The following is a 25,215-nucleotide window of genomic DNA, read 5'->3' as shown; positions in this document are numbered from 1 at the left end:
AGCTGGGGGAGGAAATGAGGTTGCCTAAGGAAGTTTCCAGAGTAAGGAGTGGGGAAACCACAGTTCAAGGGCAGTTAGAAGAGGAGACGGCCGGCTGGAAGGGCCAGCCTGGAGAGAAGCAGGGGCACCGCTTGCAAGAGGTGAGGAGTTGCAGAGAGGTTCAAGGCTCCTTACTGATGACTTCCATCTCCTTTGTTGTGCAGGAGAGGAGAGCAGGTGCAGAAGATGAGGATGCAGCAATGGGGAAAGAGTTTTTGAAGACTAATGGGTAGAGCAGCAGGTGGGGGTGGGACAGGCAGGAGCCCCACCAATGCAAGGAAGAGTGTAAGGTTCCCTGCCTGCATTAGCAAGTTGAATGCAGGGCACAGAAGAAGGAACACTGGGTTGATTCAGAATTTTGCAGTTAAAAGTAACCTCAGAAACTGTCTGGTCTTTCTCCCTTCTCTTTCCTGCCCTACTCTTGATTTCCTTCCTCTCTTTCATCCCCTGGGCCCCGTATTATAGATGTGTGTTAGGGAAGAGAAGGTAATGAGGGCCAGGAAGGCTCTTTCAGGGTCAAGCCCTGTGAAGTGTGTATGAACTTTAACTACCAAAGAAAATAGGTGCTTCGTGGATTTCTAAATCAGTTACTACAGGTCCAAGACATCACTGACCACGTTTCCATACCACTACAAGCACGAATCCACCTCCTCTTGCAACCACGCTTCCTGGAAACTCTGTCTGCATGTCAGGGCTCCCACCCATTACACTCCACTGAAACCACCCTGCCCAAGTCCACAATCCCTCCTTATTGCAAACTCCAAATCAACCTCCTTCCATATTTATCTTTCTTTAATTCCCTATAGAGCCAACAATATTGGCGTATTTCTTAGAATTCTTTCTTAACCTATGTCTTCACTGCTTTTCCTCCCACCTCTTACATGTTCCCAAGATTTTACCTTTACTCCTTCTATCTTTCTCACTCATGGAGTGATCTACTTCCCACCCATGATTTCAAACTGATGACTCCCAACTCCATAGCCAGCCCAGACCTCTGTCCTGAGATCCAGGGACCCTCATGAGAGATTCTCAGGAACTGAAAACCAACACTTCCACACTGGACTCATCATCTTCCTTCCCTTCCAACCTGCTTCTCCTCACCTGAGCCAGAAAGAAGCTCAGGAGCTATTTATTCCTCACTGCTCCCACCCCTCACTCCCGACCACCAGTCACCCTGGGAATTCACTCTTTCCTCCAACTCAGTTAACACTGGAGTTCAGCCCTTCATCATTCTCAACCCTGAGGACAGAACCCTCCTAGCAGGTCTCCTGACATCTCCTCAAGGCCCTCCAGAAATCCCTTTACCACAAAGAGCTTCCTAAAACACAAATCTGATCATGTATCAGAATGACAATGCTTCTCAGAGTCATTAACTCCCCATAGCTCTTTTGCTTGACACACCAGCCCCCTCCCACAGTCTGACCCACCCCCTGCACTGCCTCCCATGCGGCACCATAAAGAATTACATGTGCCTGCCAAACCCCCCTTTTGTGCCTCTAGACATTTGCAGAGGCTGTTCCCTCTACCCGGATATCCTAATCGTTCCCTACCACCCTGCCCTTTCACCTGCCACTCTGATTGTCCCTAGATTCTGTTGTGACCCCAGCTCCTCTGGGAAGCCTTCCCCTCATCCCCCAGCAGGTGCTGGCTGCCTTTCCTTGCTTGGTTCTTCAAACTCTTCCCCAGCACTGACCAAGGCTCCATGTCACCCGCCAGCCTGGGAGCCACTGGAGGACAGAGATAGCATCTCATCGCCTCGCTTCCCCCGCCCCCATCTGGCATGGTGCCTGGCCACTAGTAATCATTCATTCACTGAAGAAATGAATTATTGATTGGATGAAAAAAGGCTTCCCTCTGAGCCAGCCACTGCTCAGCAGTGTTTCTAAGGGATGACAGTATTTAAGTAGAAAAAGGGAAAGAGCTGCAGTGCCTATGGAGGATGAAGAAGAGGCTGCCACTGCTCTCTTCTGAGATCTGTGTCACTCTCCACTGGGAAGAGGCAGCGGCACAAGGAGTCATGAATTCTTAGCTGGAGAGGCCGAGGACGGCCAATCTGGAAAGCAGACTAGGCTAAGCAATTAAAGTAATTTATCATTCGCAGAGCCTCTTTCAGGAAGTTGATACTCATGTTCTTTAGTGCAACTGATGGATCTGATCTGTTCTGCAAAATGGGGTCAAAGAGGTGTGTTCTTTTTTTAAAATATATTTTATTGATTTTTTACAGAGAGGAAGGGAGAGGGATAGAGAGTTAGAAACATCGATGAGAGAGAAACATCAATCAGCTGCCTCCTGCACATCTCCTACTGGGGATGTGCCCGCAACCCATGTACATGCCCTTGACCGGAATCGAACCTGGGACCCTTCAGTCCGCAGGCCGACGCTCTATCCACTGAGCCAAACCCGTTAGGGCGAAGAGGTGTGTTCTTAAAAATATGATTATCTTAGAACAGAAGAATAAACCCGACTCAAACATTTTTAAAGGCGAGCGAGAAGACAGGAAAGAAACACTGACCCTGGCTGTTTAAATGAAAATTTCTCTTGTTATAACCAAACATGAGACCTGGCCCATTGCAGAAACAAATATCAATATGTGGCAAACTGCAGACCACTGTTTAATGAGGAGTCCTTGCACGTGGCCTTCCCAACCATGAGGACGCCTTTCTCCATGTTGTGCTCTCCTTGCTGTATTTTGCTTGTACCCTAAATGCTCATGGGTGCAGGAGCATAGGATAAACTTCTGTATTTTCACCAAGTCACAGGCATGAGATTAGCTCCTCCAAACAGGAGCCCTCACTACATCTAAAACTGGGAGGGAGGATATCAGAGAACACATCAATCGAGGTGTAATCAGGGAGAGAGAATCCCTGGCTTTTAGAGAAGATCCTGGCGATAAGTCATTTGATTAAAGCTACACACACACACACACACACACACACACACACTATTCATTTACAAAGTCAAAATTGTAAAATTATGGCCAACCTAGAGTCGAACTTGAATTCCCTGTTCTAATGCCTATATATTTATAGTTGATAATGTTATGACTAGATAGTTTGACAACCCTACCCTACACACTTCCCTATGGGGTTGGAAGACTCTTAAGACACTCACTGGTGTCCACAAGGGGGCAGTATGTCACACAGAAGAAGCTATGGTGTCTGTTACCAAAAATCAAGTTTATTCCTGTAATTTGACCCTGTGTCTCCCAGACTTCCCCTTATATGGAATTGGATCTGACTTAGGCATTCAGTGGAACAAAGGAGATAAAAACCTGTCTTCTTCATCTTCCATAATGGCTTTATAAAGCCAGTGGGACATAATGCTATGGTTTTTTTTCAAGTGCAAGAAAAAAACCACTTTATAGCTGAGCGTGCTTATTTGAGCAGACCTAAAACAGCTTCAGAATTGTGTGATGTTACATAACAATAACACCTTTCTACTGTCCTTGCTCTTCAAAAACCATACCTGGAACATTTTTAAAGCTTCAGACCAAAGTAAACGTATCTGAAAACTCCAGATAATTGAATCACATTAGTCAAACAACTGGTTCCACCTCTTCCACCACTGTAAGTGCAGACACACCTGCGGGCTTATGGACTGCTAGAATTGAACAGGCTCTCATGGAAAGCTCACATTTAACACTGCTTTCCTACATACTATAGTCCCCTAAGCTGGCCCCAGTTTCTACGGGTGCACATTTGGTGTTTTGCCTCTGAGACTACAAAATGGGAAGAAGGAGGAGCCCAATGGTGCAGAATCCATGGATTTTCTGTGTCACACATTTTCTCATCATGAGTGGGGACAGGGTCTTTTCTCCACTGGGATTTAGAGCTTTCGGGAAAGGCTGCTCTGCATCTCCCAAAGCAAGAAGTTGGCTAAAGGTCTGGAAAGCTTATGAAACAGAGGAGGGTCTGTTTTTCCTTCTGTACTAGGGACTTAAGGGAATTGGAGGAATTAGGATTTTCCTTTTTGAAAATTCACTGTATATTCTCATCTCAATCAAGACATGGCCTTGCACCTTAACTATTTCTTCCTCAAAATAACCCTTGAGGAGACACAAATGGGAAATATTGGCTAACCCAAAAAAGTATTTTTCTAATTAAAAAGAAAAAAGAATCTATGTATGATTCAACCATTTGGAAGTTTGTGGTCAGTAAAATTAAGGTAGTTTCCTACCAGGATAGCACCTCCCATCTCTCCCTCCCACTCCTCCCAAAAGCACCCTTCCCTCCCCCACCACAGCCCAACCCCCAGCAAGTATTAGCAGGGGCCCTTGTAGAGAGAGGCGGGGAGGGAAGGGCAGAAGATGAACTTCTACCATGAAGTAAATATGTCCATACACTCATAGTAGTGACAAGTGGTACTTGGAAATCTTTCTGGATAAAAGTCTTTCTAACCCTCGTCAGTGTGGCTCAGTGCATGGAGGGGCAGCCTGCACACCGAAGGGACATGAGTTCAATGTCCAGTCAAGGGCATGAACGTACCGGGGTTGCAGGTTAGATCCCAGCCCAGATGGGGCTGTGCAGAAGGCAACCAATTGATGTGTCTCTCTCACATCGATGTTTCTCTCTCTCTACCTTTCTCTCTCTCTCTTCCTTCCTCCCTCCTTTCCACTCTCTAAAAAAATCAATGGAAAAAATATCCTCGGGTGAATATTAACAAAACAAAAAATACATATATTTTCTAACTGAAATATAAATTTTATGAACCACTACAGAAATCAAAGAGTTGTAACAAAACTACCAACCAATGTAAGGCTCCCAGCTTCTTTTCAGGCAGCTAACAAAGTGCTAGCTCTCCTAGGGCCCATCAGTCGAATGAAGTGGGCTTTGGAGGGCCACATCAAAGGAACGCAGAGGGGTCAGGGTGGCCCTGTGCTGGTTCTTCATTTCCCTCAGTGCCACAAAGTAGGGCCTGGAACCTGGCAAGCAGGTGAGACAGGCTCTGTCCTACAGGCTACTCCCTGAGGCTAAGCATGGCATGCATTTTGGTTCTAACTGCAGAACCCTGCACTCTGAAATGGGAAGTCCAGCAGTTCTGGACAGGTGTTACTCTAAGGAAAGGCCTGGGTTCATTCTGGAACCCAGCCTGTGATTACTCCCACGCCGACCTGCACCGCTGCTGCCTCCCTCCTTGCTCCCACCCCTTCTGAAGTGGTGCTTCAGGTCAGCCCTGCAATAAACTGGGCAGGAACTGAGAGTAGAAAGAGGAAAAGAAAAACAGAAAGGCACTTAAGATCTAAGAGCTAGAACAACAAGTTTTCTAGTTAGAAAGAGTGCTGAATGGATGAAATAGGAAGGTGATGAGGAAGAGCCTTCCAGAGTCAACTCCACAATGAGTGTATCTCCCAGTGCAGGAGGGAAACGCTACTGGGTGAGCTACTGGCCCAGGAATAACAATTAATGCCAAAAAGTGGGCTTAATAATACTTAATTACATCTTTAGAACAAGATAACGTTTGCAGAAATCAGAGAGAAAACTTATCTACTGGGGTAGGAAAAGGTGTTCCGACTTCCAAAAAATGGATGAAAGAAAAAGAATTTTTTAAAAACACAGATGACAATAAAGCAAGAAGAACTGGGTCTGTGTAACTCGCTCAGTGTCACAGCCAGCACAAGGCCATGTGCAGAACGAGCCAGCGCACAGCACAGTGTGTGTGATGCTCCAGACTCAGGGAACACCAGCCAGCAGCCAGGCAGTCAGGGCAGAGAGCAGTAGCATGCTTTCCTGCTGAGCACAGAGACACTCTTGTCCTCTAAGGCAAACTGACAACAATCCTACAAAGCTTGCGTAATTTATTTCACCTAAGACTTGTATACTGCCCTGACCAGTTTGGCTCAGTGGATAGAGCGTCGGCCTGCGGACTGAAGGGTCCCGGGTTCGATTCCGGTCAAGGGCATGTACCTTGGTTGCGGGCACATCCCCAGTGAGAGGTGTGCAGGAGGCAGCTGATTGATGTTTCTCTCTCATCGATGTTTCTAACTCTCTATCCCTCTCCCTTCCTCTCTGTAAAAAATCAATAAAATATATTTTAAAAAAAAAAAAGACTTGTATCCTGACTTCGTTTCCTGTTCCCTGCTCTGGGTGTCTGATGAATGTTATTTTAATGCAGCAGTTTGTATTGGTGAAGAGCCCAGTTTATTAAAATATCTCCCTCACCTTAGTGAGTTCCAGTCCAGAGCAGGGGTCAGAAAACTATAGCCCATAGGCTAACAAATTTACATTTTAAAATAGTTGATGCAAAAAAAGTCAAAAAAATAAATATTTTGCATTAAGTGAAATTCAAATTTCAGTGCTTTTACGGAGACAGTCATGCTTATTCATTTGCATATCATCTATGGCCACTTTTCTACTTCAACATCAGGGCACAGTTCAGTACAGCTGGCCCTTGAACAACATGGGTTTGAACTGCATGGGACAACTTATATGTGGATTTTTTCAATAAATATGTACAATACTATAAATGTATTTTCTCTCCCTTATGCTTTTCTTAATACATTTTCTTTTCTCTAGATTACTTTATTGTAAAAATATAATAGTATATAATAGATATAACATACAAAATATGTGTTAATTGGCTGTTCATGTTCTCGGCAAGGCTTCCAGTCAACCGTAGGCTATTAGTTGTAGTTAAGTTTTGAAGGAGTCAAAAGTTACATGTGGATTTGCAACTTTGTAGAGCGTTGGTGCCCCTAATCCCCACGTTGTTCAAGGGTCAACTGTAGTTTCTACAGAGACATGTGTCACACAAAGCCTAAGACAGGTACTAGCTGGGCACCTACAGAAAATGTTCTAGAAACTTAACAGTCATAAGTTTGATCCCTAAGTCCGCCAGAACACAGAAAATTTTTGCAAAGTTTTCTTTTCAAAAAGAATGGTTTTGGGAGTATCTGAAAAGTGACAGAGAACTTGGCTGACTGGAAGGGTGGGGACAGGCTGGGCACTGCCCAGCACCGGGCACTCACCAGTAGAAGTGCTCCTCCACCATCTTGGTCACCGCCCTGGAGATGGCTCTTTCCTGAGGCCCCAGGTTCTTGTTTAAGTTCACTCCAAGCTTCTCCTCCAGGAAGTCAATTATGAATTCTGTGCCAGAAACTTTTTCATGATTATATTCAATCCAAGGCATTTTCCCTTGAGCAGAGAGTTTTCCACCAAAATAGTTCTAAGCAGAGTAAAGTTTAAAAAGAGAAAAGCAATGTTTTATTTAAATTTCACTGTTTGATTAACAGAAACAAACATCTCAACTGTATATTTGATAGTGACTATACTACTCAAGTGAATGTACTCAGCATATAAAATCTTAAAGAGAATAAATGGTTACTCTTGGGAATAAAAACACACACAAAAGATTTACTGCACATGAAGATACTGCTTTTCTCCAATTGATTTTATCATGGACTCTAGCTTATTGTTGAGAGAGAGAGAGCCAAACGAAAAGAAAGCATATATTCATGCAAAGGCTTGTACACAAATGTTCATAGAAGCTTTATTTGCAATTGTCCAACACAGGGGGGGAAGCAAAAGCTCATCAAGAGGTAAATGAATAAGCAAATTCTGGTATAACCTTACAATAAAAAGGAATGAACTACTGATATACTCATTAACACGGGTGAATCTCAAAATAACGCTGCTAAGTGAAAGAAGTCAGACCAAAAAAAGAGTACTTACTGTAGGATTCCATTTGATAAAACTCTGGAGAATTCACACTGATTCATAGTGACAGAAAGCTGATCAGTATTTACTCGGGAGGATAGGGGACAGGAAGTGACAGGACAACAGGATTCCAAGAAGGCAAAAAGAAATTTTGTGGGTAATGGATACATCACTATCTTGATTATGGTGAGTTTTCATGAATATTTACAAATGCCAAAATTTACCAAATTACACATTTTAAATATGTGCAGTTTATAGCATGCCAATTATATCTCAATAATGTTGTTTATTTTAAAATGTTGCATTGGGTGAATTTTAAATATATCAGACCTTCACATCTTTAAACTGTTTCTCTAAACTAGGGGTCAGCAAACTTTTTCTGTAAAGGGCCAGATAGTAAATTTTAGGCAGCCCATATGGTCTCTGTCACAACTCAACATTGCAGTCATAGCTCAAAAGCAGCCATAGACAACACATAAATGAATATGAGTGGCAATAAAAAGTTGTTCACTGAAATGTGAATGTAATGTAATACAAAATATTCTTCCTCCTTTGACTTTGGCCCACAGACCTGCAGCCTGCCCACCTCTGCTTTAGGAGCACCCACTTACCCTCATTACCTCCTAGAGAAACAGAATTAAACCTACGTAACCACACCCATCAAGTCCCGCACAAGATCCTTCCTTGTGCTTGATGACAGCAAACTCTGTGAGGGCCTCCTTCTAGGAGACCCCAGTCAAATCTTAGACTAGAAACCAAAATTTTCCAAGAAAAAAAAATTACCATTTGAGGTTTATTTGTGTGAGAAATTATTGGGTTTAACGAAGATGATTATTGCTCTAATTGTTCTTACCTAAATCACACCAAGATTTGTGTGTGCCTTTCCCAAAAAAACAAAAAGCACATCTCACCACAAGGGATAAAAAATATAGAATGATACAAAATTTCTAAGTCAAGTCTCTCTGTGTCTAAGAATTATGCTTGTATGTTGTATGTGGTACATATGACCATTGAATTGGCCTCCAATGAGATAACAGGGTTATGGCTAGAAATCATGGTCCTTAAAGGCAGTTGCCCATTTGTGCCCACAAGAATTGGGCATGGACTACGTTTGAGGGTCCCAGGCTTCTCAGACCTCTGAGGAAATATCACCTTTTTGGAAGGCTAAAAACCAGAGCAGGTTTAACTGGTCTCCATCTCTTGGTATCGATACTTGATCTTATTGCTTATTCTAAAGTAATTCATTCTGGGCCCAGCCTGGAATAAGGGGAGTTAATGGGGCTGCTGCTAGCCATATTGCTTTTGGGCAACTAGGAAAACAGAACCTCCTCTGGTGGATACAGACTATGCCAGGGTTCACAGCCTGGCAAGTCCTCCCTGCTCCCACTCGTTCACCAGGCATTGCTATGCAGTGAACAACCTGCATGACTATGGGTAGATGCAGGTGGTCTTTCACATGCATTTCAAATTTCTAAATGTGGTTATATTACTTTTAAAATAAAGTATATATTTTCCTTAACTTCCATAAATATATTAAAGAACTCTTGGCCTACTTTTATTTAAGCAATTGGAGTCTGACTGACCCACTGAGGACAGTTTCTGAAAGCAATTTTTGGGAAGAAAGATGAAGAGGTAAACTCTCTACATTTTTCTCAAGCTGATGTTTCCCCTGCAAGTCTGTCCCTGGTGAGGTCAATATATCTACATTCACACTGCATTATTAGCACAGCAGTGAAAGCTATAGGCTTTGGCATAAAAATCTGGCTCCATCATTTATTCAATGTGTGACCTTGGACCTCCCTGCGTCTCCCTAATCCTCCCAGGGCCTCATTTTCCTTCTCTAAAAAATGAGGACAATATAATAACAATTGCTAGAACCAAATGCGCATGAAGTATCTGACAAAGTGCCTTCACTCCAAATTTTGTCATTCTGATTTGCTACACAGTCATGATGCCCCAAATTTTCAGCTAAATTTACATCTATATATATAAAAGCCTAATATGCAAAGTGTCCCCTCAGGAGATCACTCGCTATGACGTATGCTGACCACCAGCAGGCAGCATAGAACCAAGGGAGGCCCCAGCTGGTAGCTGGCAGCCACTAGGGACCCTACCTGTGCACAAATTTTGTGCACTGGGCCTCTAGTCTATTATATTCCCTGAAGCTTTGCAACCTTTGAAAGGTCTCCCACCAACTAAATTTGAAGTAACTTGAGCAATTTCTGTGGGTTATAACTCACTGAAAAAATCCATGAAGCTATTATTATATTATATATGATACAATAATGTAGTGTCTATTATAATTTTATAGAAGGATGTCCTCATTTTTTGGAGATACACACTGAAATAGTGAGGGATGAAGTGTTATGATTTCTGCTGCCTATTCTCAAATGGTTCATTAAAAAAACTGTCCATAAAGGTATGTTTTAACAGAATGGGGTTATGTTTGTTGTAAGATACATGTAGGCTAATGTTTGTTAGCTTTGTGGTCTAAAGTGTTTATCTCTCAAGTGGATTCCCAAGTAGACCAAATTTTTTGTTGCTAAAGTGTCCTGAGATACATGCTTAAAACAACTCTCATTCCCTGAGATCTACTTTTTAAGCCTAACATCCCCTGTAGTTACCAACTGCATGCACGGCCTCTAGAAATCAGTATTTTAAGCTGACCAACTTGATGAGAGCAACTATCCATAGGGCTTGTCTCCAAAGAAAAGTATTGTTTAGCATGGCAAAATTACAAGCCAACCTAGAGTTGTTGTAAAGCCGTTTGAAAGTAACTCAGAGCAAGTTAGAAATGTAGTGCTTGAGTCACGTTCTACTTTAAAAGATTGTGGCAAATACAGACAAATTAAAAAGAAAAAAATTGTCCATAAGGTATGTATAAAGAGAAATAAAGCAAAAAAGCAGCATGTCAACAACTGCCCAGGTGAAGGGCATATGGGTGTTCACTCTATTATCCTTTTAACTTGTCTGTAGCTTAGAAAATTTTTTAAAGATTGGGATGCCACCCCAATAATTTCTATTAAAAATTTTAAATAAATAAATAAATGGGAAAAAAGGCAAGATCAGCAAATTAAAAAAAATCAAAAGTTAAAACTGAGAGCCAGAGCAGTGAGTTCCGAAGAAGCCATTATCTATTTTAAAAGAATTATTGTGTGAAATACATGCTTCTTATACAATCAGTTATGTCAAATGATGTAGGTGTCTTCACGTACATCTAGAGCAGCGGTTCTCAACCTGTGGGTCGCGAACAATGAAAATACATCCTGCATATCAGATATTTACATTATAATTCATAACAGTAGCACAATTACAGTTATGAAGTAGCAACAAAAATCATTTTATGGTTGGGGGTCACCACAGCATGAGGAACTGTATTAAAGGGTTGCGGCATTAGGAAGGTTGAGAACCACTGGTCTAGAGAAATGAATGGAAGGATGGTCAACAATATCAGTGACAGCAATCTCTAGCTAGTAGGATGGCAGGCGATTTTCCTTTTCCACTTATACTTTTTGCACTGTTTGAAATCCTTATAAGGGCCATATGTCAAATACATGTAATCAGAAAAAATGCTAAAGCTATTTTCTTTCTTTTATTACTCATATCTGTGGGATCTCCCTCTACATGTTTTGCAACTTCCCATGAATCTTTAATTATTACAATATGAAACTTTTTTAAATTGACCTATTGATATTTATATCTTGATTTAAAAAAGATAATAACTATGATAACTTTTTTTTAAAAAGCTTTGTGAGTGCCTATTAATGGTCATCAAATATTTATTCCAGCCTCCCTTAGGTTAAAAAATAGAAAAGTTTCAAATATAAAGTCATGCTCTTAGGAACATGGTATTTTAATATTTTTTTAAAAGGCAAAGGGCAAAGAAGGGGCCAAGGGTGGAGCCCCTGGGAATAAGACAAACCTCTCTAACTGATCCTTTGAGAAATGGGCACTTCCCACCACCACTTCCCAGGCACCACAGGCGTCACAAACCCTTGCTGATGGCACTTGGGCGTCCAGGCACTCGGGCAGGCACACCCACTTCTAAACCACAGAACCACTTTCCTTCCACCCAGATCTCTGCCCCACGCTGAACACCCCTCCATTTATTTCCCACAGGGACCGCACAGAAGAAAAACACTCCTATATCATCCCTTTTTAAAAATGCATCTATACTGAACAAGAAACAATAATTTTGGGAGGGGGTAAGCGTTGCCCTTCTCAAAGGCTCTGTAAGAGCTCCAGGTTCACAGTGAGGCGTGTGTCCTGCTGCTTCCGTTATACGAACTAAAAAGCAGCTGCTCCAAAAAATGAACAAAGGTCGGTACATAGGCTGCTGGTAAAGATGGGGCAGAGTCAGGAGAGGAAGGGCAGACCGCCCAGCAGTGGCTGCCAACAGCGGGATCCCTTCATGAGGTGAAGGCACACATGATCTTGGAAGCAGCCAGAAACTCAAAGCACAGATTCAGGTTCTGACCCTCACCGTCCCAAACCTGCCACAGCTAAAGGGGGAAGCTTGTCTAGAGTGACGATGGAGTGGAGACAGGCAGCTGCAGGACAGCGTTCTCCTCCAATCAGCACCCCTCGGTGACACACATCTTTAGTGCCAACTGCCAACACCACGCTGAACAGCGATCTTCAAACCTGATCCACTGCATTTAGAGAATCCCAGCCTGGTCTGTTTCTGTGGCTATTTTCTCCTCCATCGCTGGCTTAGAAAGTCCTGAGTAATTTTCTCCCTGCTTCCGTCGCCAGACTCACCCTTGCATTTCAGCCCCCAGTCATAAAGACCCCATGCCCTCCCAGATCCCCCAGAGTCCAAATTCGGTGCCACTCCACCACATTCCCAGGGAACCTCCATAACAGCACTCCCAAGCTGAGAGCATGACACTCACTCTCATCCCAGTGCTGCTCACAAGGATCCCCATCCCCTCTTCTGTAGAGAAACTGGCTCAGAAAGCACAGGCCGTGGGGAGTCAGGAGATGGAGGGAGAATATTGTTATCAGGGCAGCCAAAAGCTTGGCTGGGTGAGCTCTCCCCGTTCCAGCTTCCCTGCTGGTCTGTTTCCATCCAAGGAGACCACCTCCTCTCAATGCTGCTACTTTGTAAGAGCTTAAAGGTGAACCCCTGATCTGTGGGAGCCATTGGGAGGAGTGGCAGCAAACCAGAGACCACACTGGTTTGGAGAATGTCTGGGGCTCACCTCCTTCCCTTTCTTCAACCCCCTCCCAGGTACACAACCTGCAGCCTGAGCTTTAGCCCTGGCTCAGTATAAATTCCCAGGCAGGGAAGCTGACCTCCCCGGTGAAAGGAGATCTCAAACCAAAATAACTAGGCACCAGAGGAGTACAACCACGGTGGGAGAAGGGCAACAGACTGGATATCTACAACGGGAGGCAGTCTTATTGGGACAGGCCAAAAATTTTTAATTAGCATAATAAATGTCCTCTAAGCGATAGTAGAAGAGATTAGTAATACAAACCAAGGGGAACTATTAAGAAAAAAAATGTAAAAGCTGAACACAATAGATGAGAGAAATAGCACGATCGATTCAAGGAGAGAATAGAGCAATGGAAACCCAGAGAGGAATCCTCCCAGAAGGAAGCAGAAAAGAATGAAGGAATACATTCTGAGATGCAGAAAATAAAAGCAGAGCCTTCAGTATTCAGAAAACACGGAACAGGAAAGGCGAAAAGGAAAACAAATAAAAAAGAAAAGGAAATACTTGAAAACTGATAATTCCCCAGAATTAAAAAGATTAAAGATTTCAAATTAAATATTGATAAAGGACCAAACAAGATACTAAAGACCCACACCAAGGCACATTATAGTGAAATTTAAGAATGTCAAGATTAAACAAATACTCTAAAGTTTCCAGAGAAAAAAAGAAAGAAAAAGAGTCAGATTAACATCAGATTTTTCAATAGCAACACCAATGCAAAAAAGGCAACTGAGTTATATTGTCAAATTTTTATATAAAAAAGAAAATATATGCCGAAACCGGTTTGGCTCAGTGGATAGAGCGTCGGCCTGCGGACTCAAGGGTCCCAGGTTCGATTCCGGTCAAGGGCATGTACCTGGGTTGCCGGCACATCCCCAGTGGGAGATGTGCAGGAGGCGGCTGATCGATGTTTCTCTCTCATCGATGTTTCTAACTCTCTATCTCTCTCCCTTCCTCTCTGTAAAAATTCAATAAAATATATTTAAAAAAAAAAAAAAAAAGAAAATATAATTTTTAAACCACCAAAGGGAAAAAACTTTTATCACAGAATTATCCAATGCGGGGACATAACAAAGCTCTCAGGCATGCAAAGCCACAGATTGCCACTGAACGGCTCACTCTGAAAATACTCATCAAGGAAGTACTCAGAGAAAAAGATAAACAAATCCTGTGGGATAAGAGATGGGAAATTAGGCTTGTCAAATAACTTAGTAAGGCTTGCTGTTTATAAAACAAACAAAAAGAGATAGTATTTCAAAAATTCCAGAAGTAGCATATTACACAACAGCAACACAGATGGGATGAGGGCTGGGAGGAAGAGACCCAAGGTTCATGTGAACCTGCTAACACACTTGTATCAGTAGAGGGCAAATACAATGGGATACATTTAAGAAATAAATGGGGATAAATAAGCACAAATTAGGATCTTAAGAGCAACCACTATAGCAACAAAAATAGAATTTGTTTTAAATGACAAGAAAAAAATTTTTAACTATCCAATTGAAAACAGGAAATAAGAAAAATTAAAAGCAAAGTAATAGTAAGGAGACAAGTATTAAATAAGATGTTAGAAATAAGTCTTAACAGCCCAGCTGACATGGCTCAGTGGTTGAGGGTCGACCTATGAACCAGGAGGTCACGATTCAATTCCCGGTCACGGCACATGCCCGGGTTGTGGGCTCAATCCCCCGTCTGGGGCATGCAGGAGGCAGCTGATCAATGATTCTCTCTCATCATTGATGTTTCTATCTTTCTCTCTCTCTCCTTTCCCTTCTGAAGTCAATAAAAATATATATATTTTAAAAAGCAGCCATACACTAGGCCAGTGGTCGGCAAACCGTGGCTCGCGAGCCACATGCTCTTTGGCCCCTTGAGTGTGGCTCTTCCACAAAATACCAGGTGCAGGTGCGCATGTACAGTGCATTGAAACTTCGTGGCCCATGCGCAGAAGTCGGTATTTTGTGGAAGAACCACACTCCAGGGGCCAAAGAGCCGCATGTGGCTCCCGAGCCGCAGTTTGCCGACCACTGCACTAGGCTAAAGGGTCAGTAAATTCCATGAAATTAATATCACTGAAACCACCTGCTCTGACCATAAAATTAAAAAGCAGCAACAAAAATCAAAACCTTAAGCCCTGGCCGGCTTGGCTCAGTGGATAGAGCGTCAGCCTGCAGACTGAAGGGTCCCAGGTTCAATTCCGGCCAAGGGCACATGCCTGGGATGCCGGCTCAGTTCCCAGTAGGGAGCATGTAGGAGGCAGCCGATCAATGATTCTCTCTCATCATTGATGTTTCTATCTCTCTCTCCTTCTCCCTTCCTCTCTGAAACCAATAAAGAAATATATATTTTTTTTAAAAAACCTTAAAAAAGTTGCATTTGGCTAGAACTTAGGTGAAAAGGAAAAACATCAGGGAATTTTTTAAAAATACGTAGAATTGAATGACAATGAAAACACAACCTGTCAAATCTGTGAGACACAGCTCAAGCATTACTCAGAGAACAAAGTATGCCCTTAAATACACGCCTATGTTCACTCTCCAATGCTGAATGAGCCAGTGTTTCCCTGAAAGTCACCCAAACAAATCATGGAAACTGTGGAGAAATTCACAAGACCTGCGAACATTTTCCTGGTGCCTGCTGGGTGCTCTGCCCCCAGGATTCATGAGACAAAATTTAATGCTGTTAATAAATAAAAACCTGAAGGATAAAACCACATCAGGCAATGAATGGTACACCCACCTGTATTAACAGCCTATCCAAACTATTAACCAAATTATACTCTATTCAGGAAAAATAACATGGCCCTGAACCCTACGAAAGTTCATGCTCGCCCCCTCTAGCAAAGAGTGCCAGCCCTTCCCACCACGTGAGATAAGGGACCGAGGTCTAACAGATTTTGCTGTTATGAGTATAAAACGTATTTGCACACAAGTACCTGATAGGGTAAGTCAGCCATCCTTAAATAAGTTTCCATTTTCAAACAGAAAGGAGATAAACTGGGGACACCATTGTTAGGTCTTGCAAACTGATGCAATATAATAGCATCTTTGGAGTCAATCTCTTGCTGTTTCCTGTTAAAACCAAAACAGAAATAAAGAACAATCCACGTGTTATACATTCAGTTCCCTTAGTTCCTCAGAGACCCCTGCTGGACTGTTGCTCCTCAAGAATAAGCAGATGTTTGTCTTGGGGCTTACCTCACCCTGAGGCACTGAGCGAGTGGAAGCTTGGTGAACTACAAAAGAACCTTACAAGCTCCGATATTACCACAACCTCCAGGGCCCAGAAAAGTAACTACATATCAACCTCCTTCTGGTTCCTGTAGCTTATGGACAGGAAGAGTACTTTCGGGTACAGGTCCCCTTTTTCCCCTTACTGGCTATCTTTACCTGCCAGAGGACAAGATGGATAGATTAAAATTATATTCTGGGCTTATTATGTGTCAGGCATGGTTTTGAGGGCTTCACAGGTATTATCTCCTTTAACCTTCACAATAACCCTACGAAGTAGATGCTACTGTGATCCGTGTTTTATGGATGAGGACACTGAAGTCACATCACTAGTAAGTGGCAGAAGCTAGACTGCACAGGTAGTCAGAGCCTGTGTTCTTGAGGCTGCACCATGAAACAGGCTCTTCTTCCACAGGGCCCTGCATAGCATGCAGATTTCCTCCGCCCTGACCCACGTCTGCAGGGCGTCTGAGACACTGAGCACTCTGGTCCCTCTTCCAAACTACCTGCCCCTCACCTGGCCTGTCACCTGCAGAGCAGAGGAACTGGCTTCTGGGCTCTCTCATACTCTCCTCCTTCCCAGGGTCCCACCTTTCACCACACAGCACGCATCTCAGTGTCCCTACCTTTGCCCCTTCTTCTGTCTCAGCCACACATCATCTATCTTTTCTTTAGCTACTTTTTTTGGGTGGGGAGGACTTCCCTGGTACAGTTTTTCAATAGCCGCCATGAAGTAAAACAAATACTGGATTCCAAGTCTGGACAGGTGAGGTCAAGTCCACGTCCTGCTTCCTACTGGCCTCGCCCTCTTCTCCTCTATCACAGAGAGAGTGAGGAGAGTTCCTATTCTGTATTGATTATCCTGAGAATTAAATAAACTAATATCTATAAATATTTGGTGAGCTATCAAGCATATGTAGGAGGGATGGACTTTACTGTAATTCAAAGAGATATGGTCTTATCCCCTTACACTACAAAATCTCATCATTCCACACAGTTCCACTCATACACCACAGGAAGCTTCTGCAATTTCCATCTTTTACTCTACCTAACCGCTACCTACTCTTCTCGTTGGCCTTCCCTGAGCTCTGGTTCCCTCACATCATTCCTAGCTGAATCCCTCAAATACATCTATCTACCTAAGCAAGCAAAGACAAGCTCTTCATATCATCATCACACAGATGGTCACCTATTGCAGCATCTCCAATCAATATAACAACTCTTTTGGAAAAGTTTACCACTGAAGTGGCCATTCCAATTAAAGAGGTAAGGCCCTAACCCAGCCGTGGGAAACTACGGCCCGCGGGCCGGATCCGGCCCGTTTGAAATGAATAAAACTAAAAAAAAAAAAAAGACCGTACCCCTTTATGTTTACTTTGAATTTATATTAGTTCACACAAACACTCCATCCATGCTTTTGTTCCGGCCCTCCGGTCCAGTTTAAGAGCCCATTGTGGCCCTCGAGTCAAAAAGTTTGCCCACCCCTGCTAACCGGTTTGGCTCAGTGGATAGAGCGTCGGCCTGCGGACTGAAGGGTCCCAGGTTCGATTCCGGTCAAGGGCATGTACCTTGGCTGCGGGCACATCCCCAGTGGGGGGTGTGCAGGAGGCAGCTGATCGATGTTTCTCTCTCATCGATGTTTCTAACTCTCTACCCGTCTCCCTTCCTCTCTGTAAGAAATCAATAAAATATATTTTAAAAAAATAAAAATTAAAAATAAAGAGGTAAGAATGGCTCCTTTTTAAAACATTGGTCAAATGAATAAAAATATTTGCTATGAAACAAAGGTTTTCATTTAGATGAAATGTTTGGGAGGTCAGAATTAAGGAGCCATTTAGACTATATTCCCAGAAAGTGCAAACTAACTGATTTTGTCCACTCAAATAATTCAAATCACGGAGTGGTATTTTTACGTAAATTAGCCGGGCAAAAATATAAGGACTGAAAGGTTAGGAGGTAAATATAAAATCCCCTGAGCCACTGGCCAGAACAATCTAATTGTAATGGTTAACATGAGCCATGTCATAAGAAGAATGGATGTTAACTATGTGACAAGCATGTATGCCAATGACTTTGTATACATGTATATTACATGATTTCAGTAACTACAGAGGGGATATTGCTGCAGTTTAAATTTAGTATATTATACGATATTTATCTTTTATAGTAGACAGCAAAACTGAAGCTCAGAGAGGGTGTAACGTGCCCAAGGACTACCAACTTAAGATCAAGTTGTTCACAGCTCCAGGTCCCAAGCTCTTAAGCACTTCAACTACACCAAAATGAACAATTCCTCACTTAGTAATATGAAAACAGCCAGTTTGACTCAGCCCACTCAAGCCTAACTTTCTGATGAAAGTCTATAACAACTAATGTCCAACTGTTACTGTCTGCTCACTATATTATCAAACATTATACTAACTCATTTCATCAACTCTGTGAAGAGGCTACTATCATCATCCCTATTTACAGATGAGAAAACCCAGTAGCCAAGAAGCCTACTCTCCAATCCAAGGTCACATGACTGATTAAAAGAAGAGTAAATCTGAACTCAATCAGGCCCCAGAGCCCTCCCTCCACACATCAGGAATCTCTCTCTAACAGGAGCAGGGAAGTAGGTGACCTGTTTCCCAGAAGCTATCCTATGTAATAAAAGGCTAATATGCAAATCGACCAAACAACCAGTCGCTGTGACGTGCACTGACCACCAGGGGGCAGACGCTCAACGCAGGAGCTGCCACCTGGTGGTCAGTGAGCTCCCACAGGGGGAGTGCCACTCAGCCAGAAGCCGGGCTCACAGCTGGCGAGTGCAGCAGCGGTGGCAGGAGCCTCTCCCGCCTCTGCAGCAGCGCTAAGGACCACTTGGGGTATGTCTGACTGCCAGCTTAGGCCTTAAGCTGGCAGGCGGTATCCCCCAAGGGGTCCTGGACTGCGAGAGGGCGCAGGCCGGGCTGAGGACCCTACCCCAGTGCACGAATGTCATGCACCAGGCCTCTAATATTTCATAAAGTGCCCATAAAACAAGGGGTATATAAGAGAATACTTGTACAGTGGGGTCTTGACTTACGAGTGTCCCGACTAACGAGTTTTTCGAGATATGAGCCGTCTCTCGGCCGATTTTTTGCTTTGAGTTGCGAGCTAAAATTCGGGTTACAAGCCAGCTTCAGATACCCCACCGCTAGCTGGCTCAGCGAACGTCACAGTGAACGCCACAACATCAGCCCAGCATCACGTGTCTCACTCGTTCACTTTTTGATTTGACATACGAGTAATTTGAGTTACGAGCTCCGTCACAGAACGAATTAAACTCGTAAGTCAAAGCCCCACTGTACAGAGCAAGACTGGCCCCTACTCCCACAGTGAAAAATACCACAGTGAACATGCCTCTGTGGACGGCTGATGAGCTCTTTAGGGAGATCAGATGACCCCATGGGCTGCTCTGATTGCCTAAGTTTTCTAGGACAGGCTGAGCCTGTGGGCCTTAAGTGCAAATGAGCTACCAATAAAAGCCACTATTTAGTCACTCAACTTACAAACAATACATGTCCAAATGCCACATTGAATTTAAGATAGCTGCTGGGCTACCTCCACTGGGAGAAAAAAGCACAGGGTTGGGACTATATTTGTTTAAAAATATTGTGGTGGGGGAAAATCCAAAATACCTACTTGGGTTATACTCATTAATGAAACTTTGTGAATAATTCTCATCCATCAACTTTAGTTTCCGCTCTGGAGACATAGCCATAGATTAAGGTTAAGTCTATGCAGCAGCAAATCCAAGCAGATAGTGACGACTATACAATTGCCAGTGAACTCAGACAGTATAGCCATTTCAAGGTATAGTGTCCATTTCTCATATTTCATATTGTTTAGTGTTTTCCCTAAAATACACAGACAATTGACGATTTCCCTTTAAGCAGAGGTCTCTATCATGGACCCTCTGAACCTCAGTCCCAGACCTCAGTTTTTTTTCTACTATCCCTCCATGCCTCTAGAGCAGTGGTTCTCAACCTTCTGGCTCTTTAAATACAGTTCCTCATGTTGTGACCCAACCATAAAATTATTTTCATTGCTACTTCATAACTGTAATGTTGCTACTGTTATGAATCGTAATGTAAATATATGATATGCAGGATGGTCTTAGGCGAGCCCTGTGAAAGGGTCATTCGACCGCCAAAGGGGCCGCGACCCACAGGTTGAGAACCGCTGCCCTAGAGGCTGTCAAAAATTCAGGTCCTTCCACAGGCCTGTCTTCCCTGAGCTATGCCCCAATTCTCTACATTTCTCTTCCTCTCCCCCACATCAAAATCTCCTTCACAAGTGGTACTCTCTAGGAGGCAGTGGTAAAAAAGATCCGGCTCGGCCCACACACATTCTCAGATTTGAATCTGGATCCTACTACTCTTACTGTGTGATCCTGGGCAAGTTGCTTACCCATCCTGGGCCACAATTTCGTTACCTATAAAAAGGGATCAAACATCCAATGCTAGTTGTGAGGAGTAAATCTAATCACACAAGTAAAGCACTGCTATGTAGAGCCCCTACTAAGGACTCAGAAATGGGCAGCCACTTTTATTACTTGCATTAGAACAGGATTTTCCAACTCAATTTAAGTATCTGTTAAGAAACAAAAGTGGCCGAAACCGGTTTGGCTCAGTGGATAGAGCGTCGGCCTGCGGACTGAAAGGTCCCGGGTTCGGTTCCGGTCAAGGGCATGTACCTGGGTTGCGGGCACATCCCCAGTGGGGGTGTGCAGGAGGCAGCTGGTCGATGTTTCTCTCTCATCGATGTTTCTGACTCTCTATCTCTCTCCCTTCCTCTCTGTTAAGAAATCAATAAAATATATTTAAAAAAAAAAAAAAAAAAGAAACAAAAGTGAATCAACCAAGGATTAAACACGCCTCAACTAAATAAGTATCCAAGCAGTCTCCTAAGTAGGGAAAGGACACATTTCTGTCCAGAGGCCTCTTCTTTGTCCAGCGACCACACCTACCAGGGCGTGGCCTGCTCTCAGCGTGAGCTATGAGCTCCTCGCTATTACTGCAAGGTCATTTAAGCAGGGTTTAGACTCAGTCCTGTGAAGTGTGCCTTCCCTCCCTTCACAAAGTGGCCAACTGATGAGAAGTGGTTTGGGATCCTGAAAAGGCTTTGGGCTGGACTATAATTGAGAAACAATGGGGTTACCGTTTAAACTACTGCACAAATGTGTCAGTTTTTCATATAGCTTGAAACCTAACTGAAATAGAGTTCTAAAAGTAACAAAAACATAAAATAACCAAAAGATCATTTCACTTTACATTTTTTTATTCGGTTCAACTAGACTAGATTCAAGCACTGTGCTAAGTGAGAGCATTCAATGTGTAAGATGGAAACAAAACTTCTCAATTATGACTAAATAATACGAAAATACCTTTCCCCAGACCTAAATGACTTCCCACCCTCTGAGACTAGAAATACTCACAGCACCTGAGCTGGTCTGTCACAGTGTCCTCCTGGAATGCCTGCAGGCCTAGTAAAGGTCACTGTCTTTGTTTACAACCTATTGTGCAGGTCTCCCCCACTGGAAAAAGGCAGTGTGGGCTCATTTCTCATTGTTTAAAAGATACTACAAGAGGGCTACATTCTAAGCTACTGAAAACTGCTTGCTTCTGGTCATCTCCCAGGGACAGAGGGCCCAACACACAGAAATTTTAAAGGTCAATTAATGTAGCCATTAGCCAACCGACCACCTCAGTAGTCTATGGTATTGTCCTACTCAAACAAAGATCTCCTGTGGGGCTGGATGTGCCAACAGCAGGGCCTCCATTTTCTGCTATTTCGAAGTGAATCCTGTCAACATTCTGCGGCAGGCAGCCATGCAACTGTTGGTGGCACTGGGTGACTCTCATGTTCTTGTCAAACACGCCCATATGCTAGTCCTACATTTCCTATGGCTCACAAAACAACAGCAGGTAAACCCCAAGATGGTGCTTCGCTTTAAATAACAGATTAGCAGACAACCAGGTGAAGGTTGCATCAAAACTGCACAGCACTATACCTGGCCATGCAGCCTTAACAGGAGCCCAGAGCTCTCTGGACCCTTTGCAATTTCAGCCTTTTCAGGATGTAACACTGGGGCGGAAGGGAGGGGGTGGGGCGGAAGGGAAGGGGTGTAAAATGGAGAACTAGCCTTTAAGTAAAATATAAGGTTAGTGGTTAATGTTCCAGCATTATTCTCTATAAATAAATAAGGTCTTTCATAAAAGTGTAACTTAGTATTCCTACAGGGCCTAATTCTGTTGTAAAACATTGCACTTAGGATCTTGCCAAAGACTTTGCTTTCAGCACCGAAAAATTGGGAGACGCATGTTTTCCCCTCCCAATACCAGTTTAATTCTGTCAACTCTAAACTGCCCCTCAAGGCCATGGTCACCTGGGCATCTGAGCGGCGAGACCGAGGGTCCCCCCTCGCGCCAGCCCTGCCCAGGCCAGGTGCCCCTCCGGCGCCCCTGCGGGGGCCCTCTCTCCGGCTCACCTAATGACCAGGAGTTCGTGGAGCAGATACGCAGCTGCGGCCAGCAAAGCTCCCCCGGTCAAGTAAAGTGTTTTCTTCCACCAGGGATCGGAGCCCAGCCCTGCCATGATCCCACCGTAATCCTGCAAAGGGAAAGCGATGATGTCCCCATAAAAGGAGAAGGGCTCCTCGGACCCGGCCCACCAGCCGAAGAAGGAGACGCTCTGGTTCCAGCTCAGATCCACCACGCACGGCCTGGACGAGGCAAAGCCAACCCCCCAGTGCATGCTGCGCGGCTGGCTGCGGGCGCCCCTCCCAGGGCCCGCGCCGCCCGCATGGGAAGGGGCCGGCGCGGCCGGGCGCGGGCTCAGCTGCGTGCTGCGGGCGCGAGCGGCGACCTCGGCGGTGGCTGCAGAGGAGGAGGAGGAGGAGGAGGAGTTGAAAGGGCTCCGGCCGCGCCAGGCGGTCCTGACCGGCGGCACCCCAGGGCCCAGGGCGGCCGCCGGGTGCCCCCGCGGCGGCCTCTCCGAGCCTCTCTTTGTGTCGGCGCCTGGAAAAGGCCGCGTGATGTCATTGCTCCCCGGGGCAGGGAAACAGGCGGGAGAAAGTCACCTACCCCGCGCCCTGCCCCCGCCCCGCATCTCCGCGGTCCGGCGGCCTCCGCCCCGGCCGGAGCTGCAGGGCTGGGGCGCGCCAGACCGGCCCGCGCCCCGGCGGCACGGCCTGCAGAGGCTCCGCGCGCTCGGCAGGGCTGCGGGGGTGGCTGCAGATGCGGCTCCTCCCGGAGGAAGCTGCAGTCCGAGCCCGGATCTCGGTCCCCCTCAACCCGCGGCCCGCCTCCGGCCCCTCCCGCGAGCCAGAGAGTGGGGAGCGCCATGGACTCACCTGGCCGCGCGGAGCGGAAACGCCACCCGCCACCCCCTGGGGCTGGGCACCAAAGCCCGGATCGAGGCCGGGAATTAGATGGTTCTGGCCGTCGTCGGCGCGCTGTGTACTTGCACCGTTTGTAAAAACACTCTCGTTCCGTTACACAGTGACTTGGGTCTTGTCCGTGTGCTCATGCAAAGATGTCTGGTGTAACAAATAAGAAACATGTGCCCCAGAGGTTTTCCTTCTTAGACCCCGCTTACGTCTTTCCTCTTTGAAATCATTATCAGGAAACTTGCTGGTGTGGGGAGTTTTTCCTTTCCTTGGTGCAGAAAATCTGTCAAACTGTGTGCCTGTTCAATTCTTTCCCTTTAAACTTCATTTTTTAAGGCTTGTAAGTACAAAGAATAGAATCGTGTTTCGTGGACGTTTATGATGTACACACAAATTTTAGCAAGAGCATGGATAATTTGAAATTGTTTAAGCAGCGGTTCTCAACCTGTGGGTCGCGACCCCTTTGGGGGTCGAATGACCCTTTCACAGGGATCGCCTAAGACCATCGGAAAACACTTATATAATTACACACTGTTTTTGTGATTAATCACTATGCTTTAGTTATGTTCAATTTGTAACAATGAAAATACATCCTGCATATCAGATATTTACATTACGATTCATAACAGTAGCAAAATTACAGTTATGAAGTAGCAACAAAAAATAATTTCATGGTTGGGGGTCACCGCAACATGAGGAACTGTATGAAAGGGTCGCGGCATTGGGAAGGTTGAGAACCACTGGTTTAGAGGCACTGGAAAAATCCAGCAGGGGATTTCTCTCTCAAGTAAGGTGAAAGGAGGGAGATAGCCTCCAGGCTTTTCAAGAGAGAGCGGGGATTGTGGTGAAGGGTGTCCCTTTCCTTTCTACTTCCCCTACCACAGCAGCCCTTAGAAAAGACAGCAAGTGGGGTCACATTGTTAAAACGCGGGCTTATTGTCAGCCCAACGTGATAAAGAGAGGGGCTAGCCAGGCCGGGACCCAGTGCCAGCACATGGGGGTCCCTAACACACTGTGTATGCATTTGTAACCTCTGGGGAACAAGCAGTGTATGGCTGGAAGCGAACCTTCACGAGCAGGTGGCAAGGAGTGGAACCCAAGGGCCTGCCAAGGAGGCTCAAGGCCCTGTCCATCCGAGGCAGAGTGGACACGTTTGGGATGAGAGCAGAAATGCTCTCATCTGAGAGGGGACAAAGAGCACAGGCACCAGTGTTTCTCCATTCTTCTTCTGTGTGCCTCCCACATAGCACTCAGCCTTTGCTCTCATCAAATGCTGAGCCAATATTTAAAGAATATCAGTTTGCTATTTGGTACCGAATCATTTGCCTGAGTCTCTAGGTCCAGTCCTGGGAATGGGCGTAAATCACCTTGAGCCTAGAGGCACATGGAAGGCAAAAGGGAGAATCCATAGTGGTAAACATTATGCCCAGGAAACAAGTTAGAAACCAGAGAAAGGTTGATATTTTAATCCCAGAGAGCCACTGGATGCAATGGACTCTCACAGCTGCTCTGGTAGGCAGGCCTGCCCCACCCACCCCTGGAGGCCGTGGCCCACTGCTGCCTCCTGGGAGTATCAGATAATCTTTGAGCAGTCCCTGGTTTCCATTTTCAGACACACCCAAAAGTGAATGCCTGTAAGATGCAAGTGTAGGTAAAAG

At 44.7% G+C, this 25,215-nt stretch overlaps 1 protein-coding gene across 1 annotated transcript in view; it reads right to left on the bottom strand.

Annotated features, from left to right (window-relative positions):
• Positions 1-23,208, bottom strand: part of FAXC (failed axon connections homolog, metaxin like GST domain containing) — a 60,280-nt gene extending 37,072 nt beyond the window's left edge. The window contains exons 1-3 of the mRNA XM_070418041.1: positions 22,658-23,208; positions 15,849-15,984; positions 7,004-7,200 (exon numbers count right to left, since the gene is read on the bottom strand). Of these exons, the coding sequence (XP_070274142.1) occupies positions 7,004-7,200; positions 15,849-15,984; positions 22,658-22,923 (599 nt within the window). The 5' untranslated portion in view covers positions 22,924-23,208. The remainder of the gene's footprint in view (positions 1-7,003; positions 7,201-15,848; positions 15,985-22,657) is intronic.
• Positions 23,209-25,215: the final 2,007 nt, after the last annotated feature.

Source organism: Myotis yumanensis, unplaced genomic scaffold (assembly GCF_028538775.1).
Source record: "Myotis yumanensis isolate MYYU_CA2020_CCGP unplaced genomic scaffold, mMyoYum1.0.hap1 SCAF_6, whole genome shotgun sequence".
Lineage (NCBI taxonomy): Eukaryota > Metazoa > Chordata > Mammalia > Chiroptera > Vespertilionidae > Myotis > Myotis yumanensis.
This window is presented reverse-complemented; position numbering and strand designations above follow the sequence as displayed.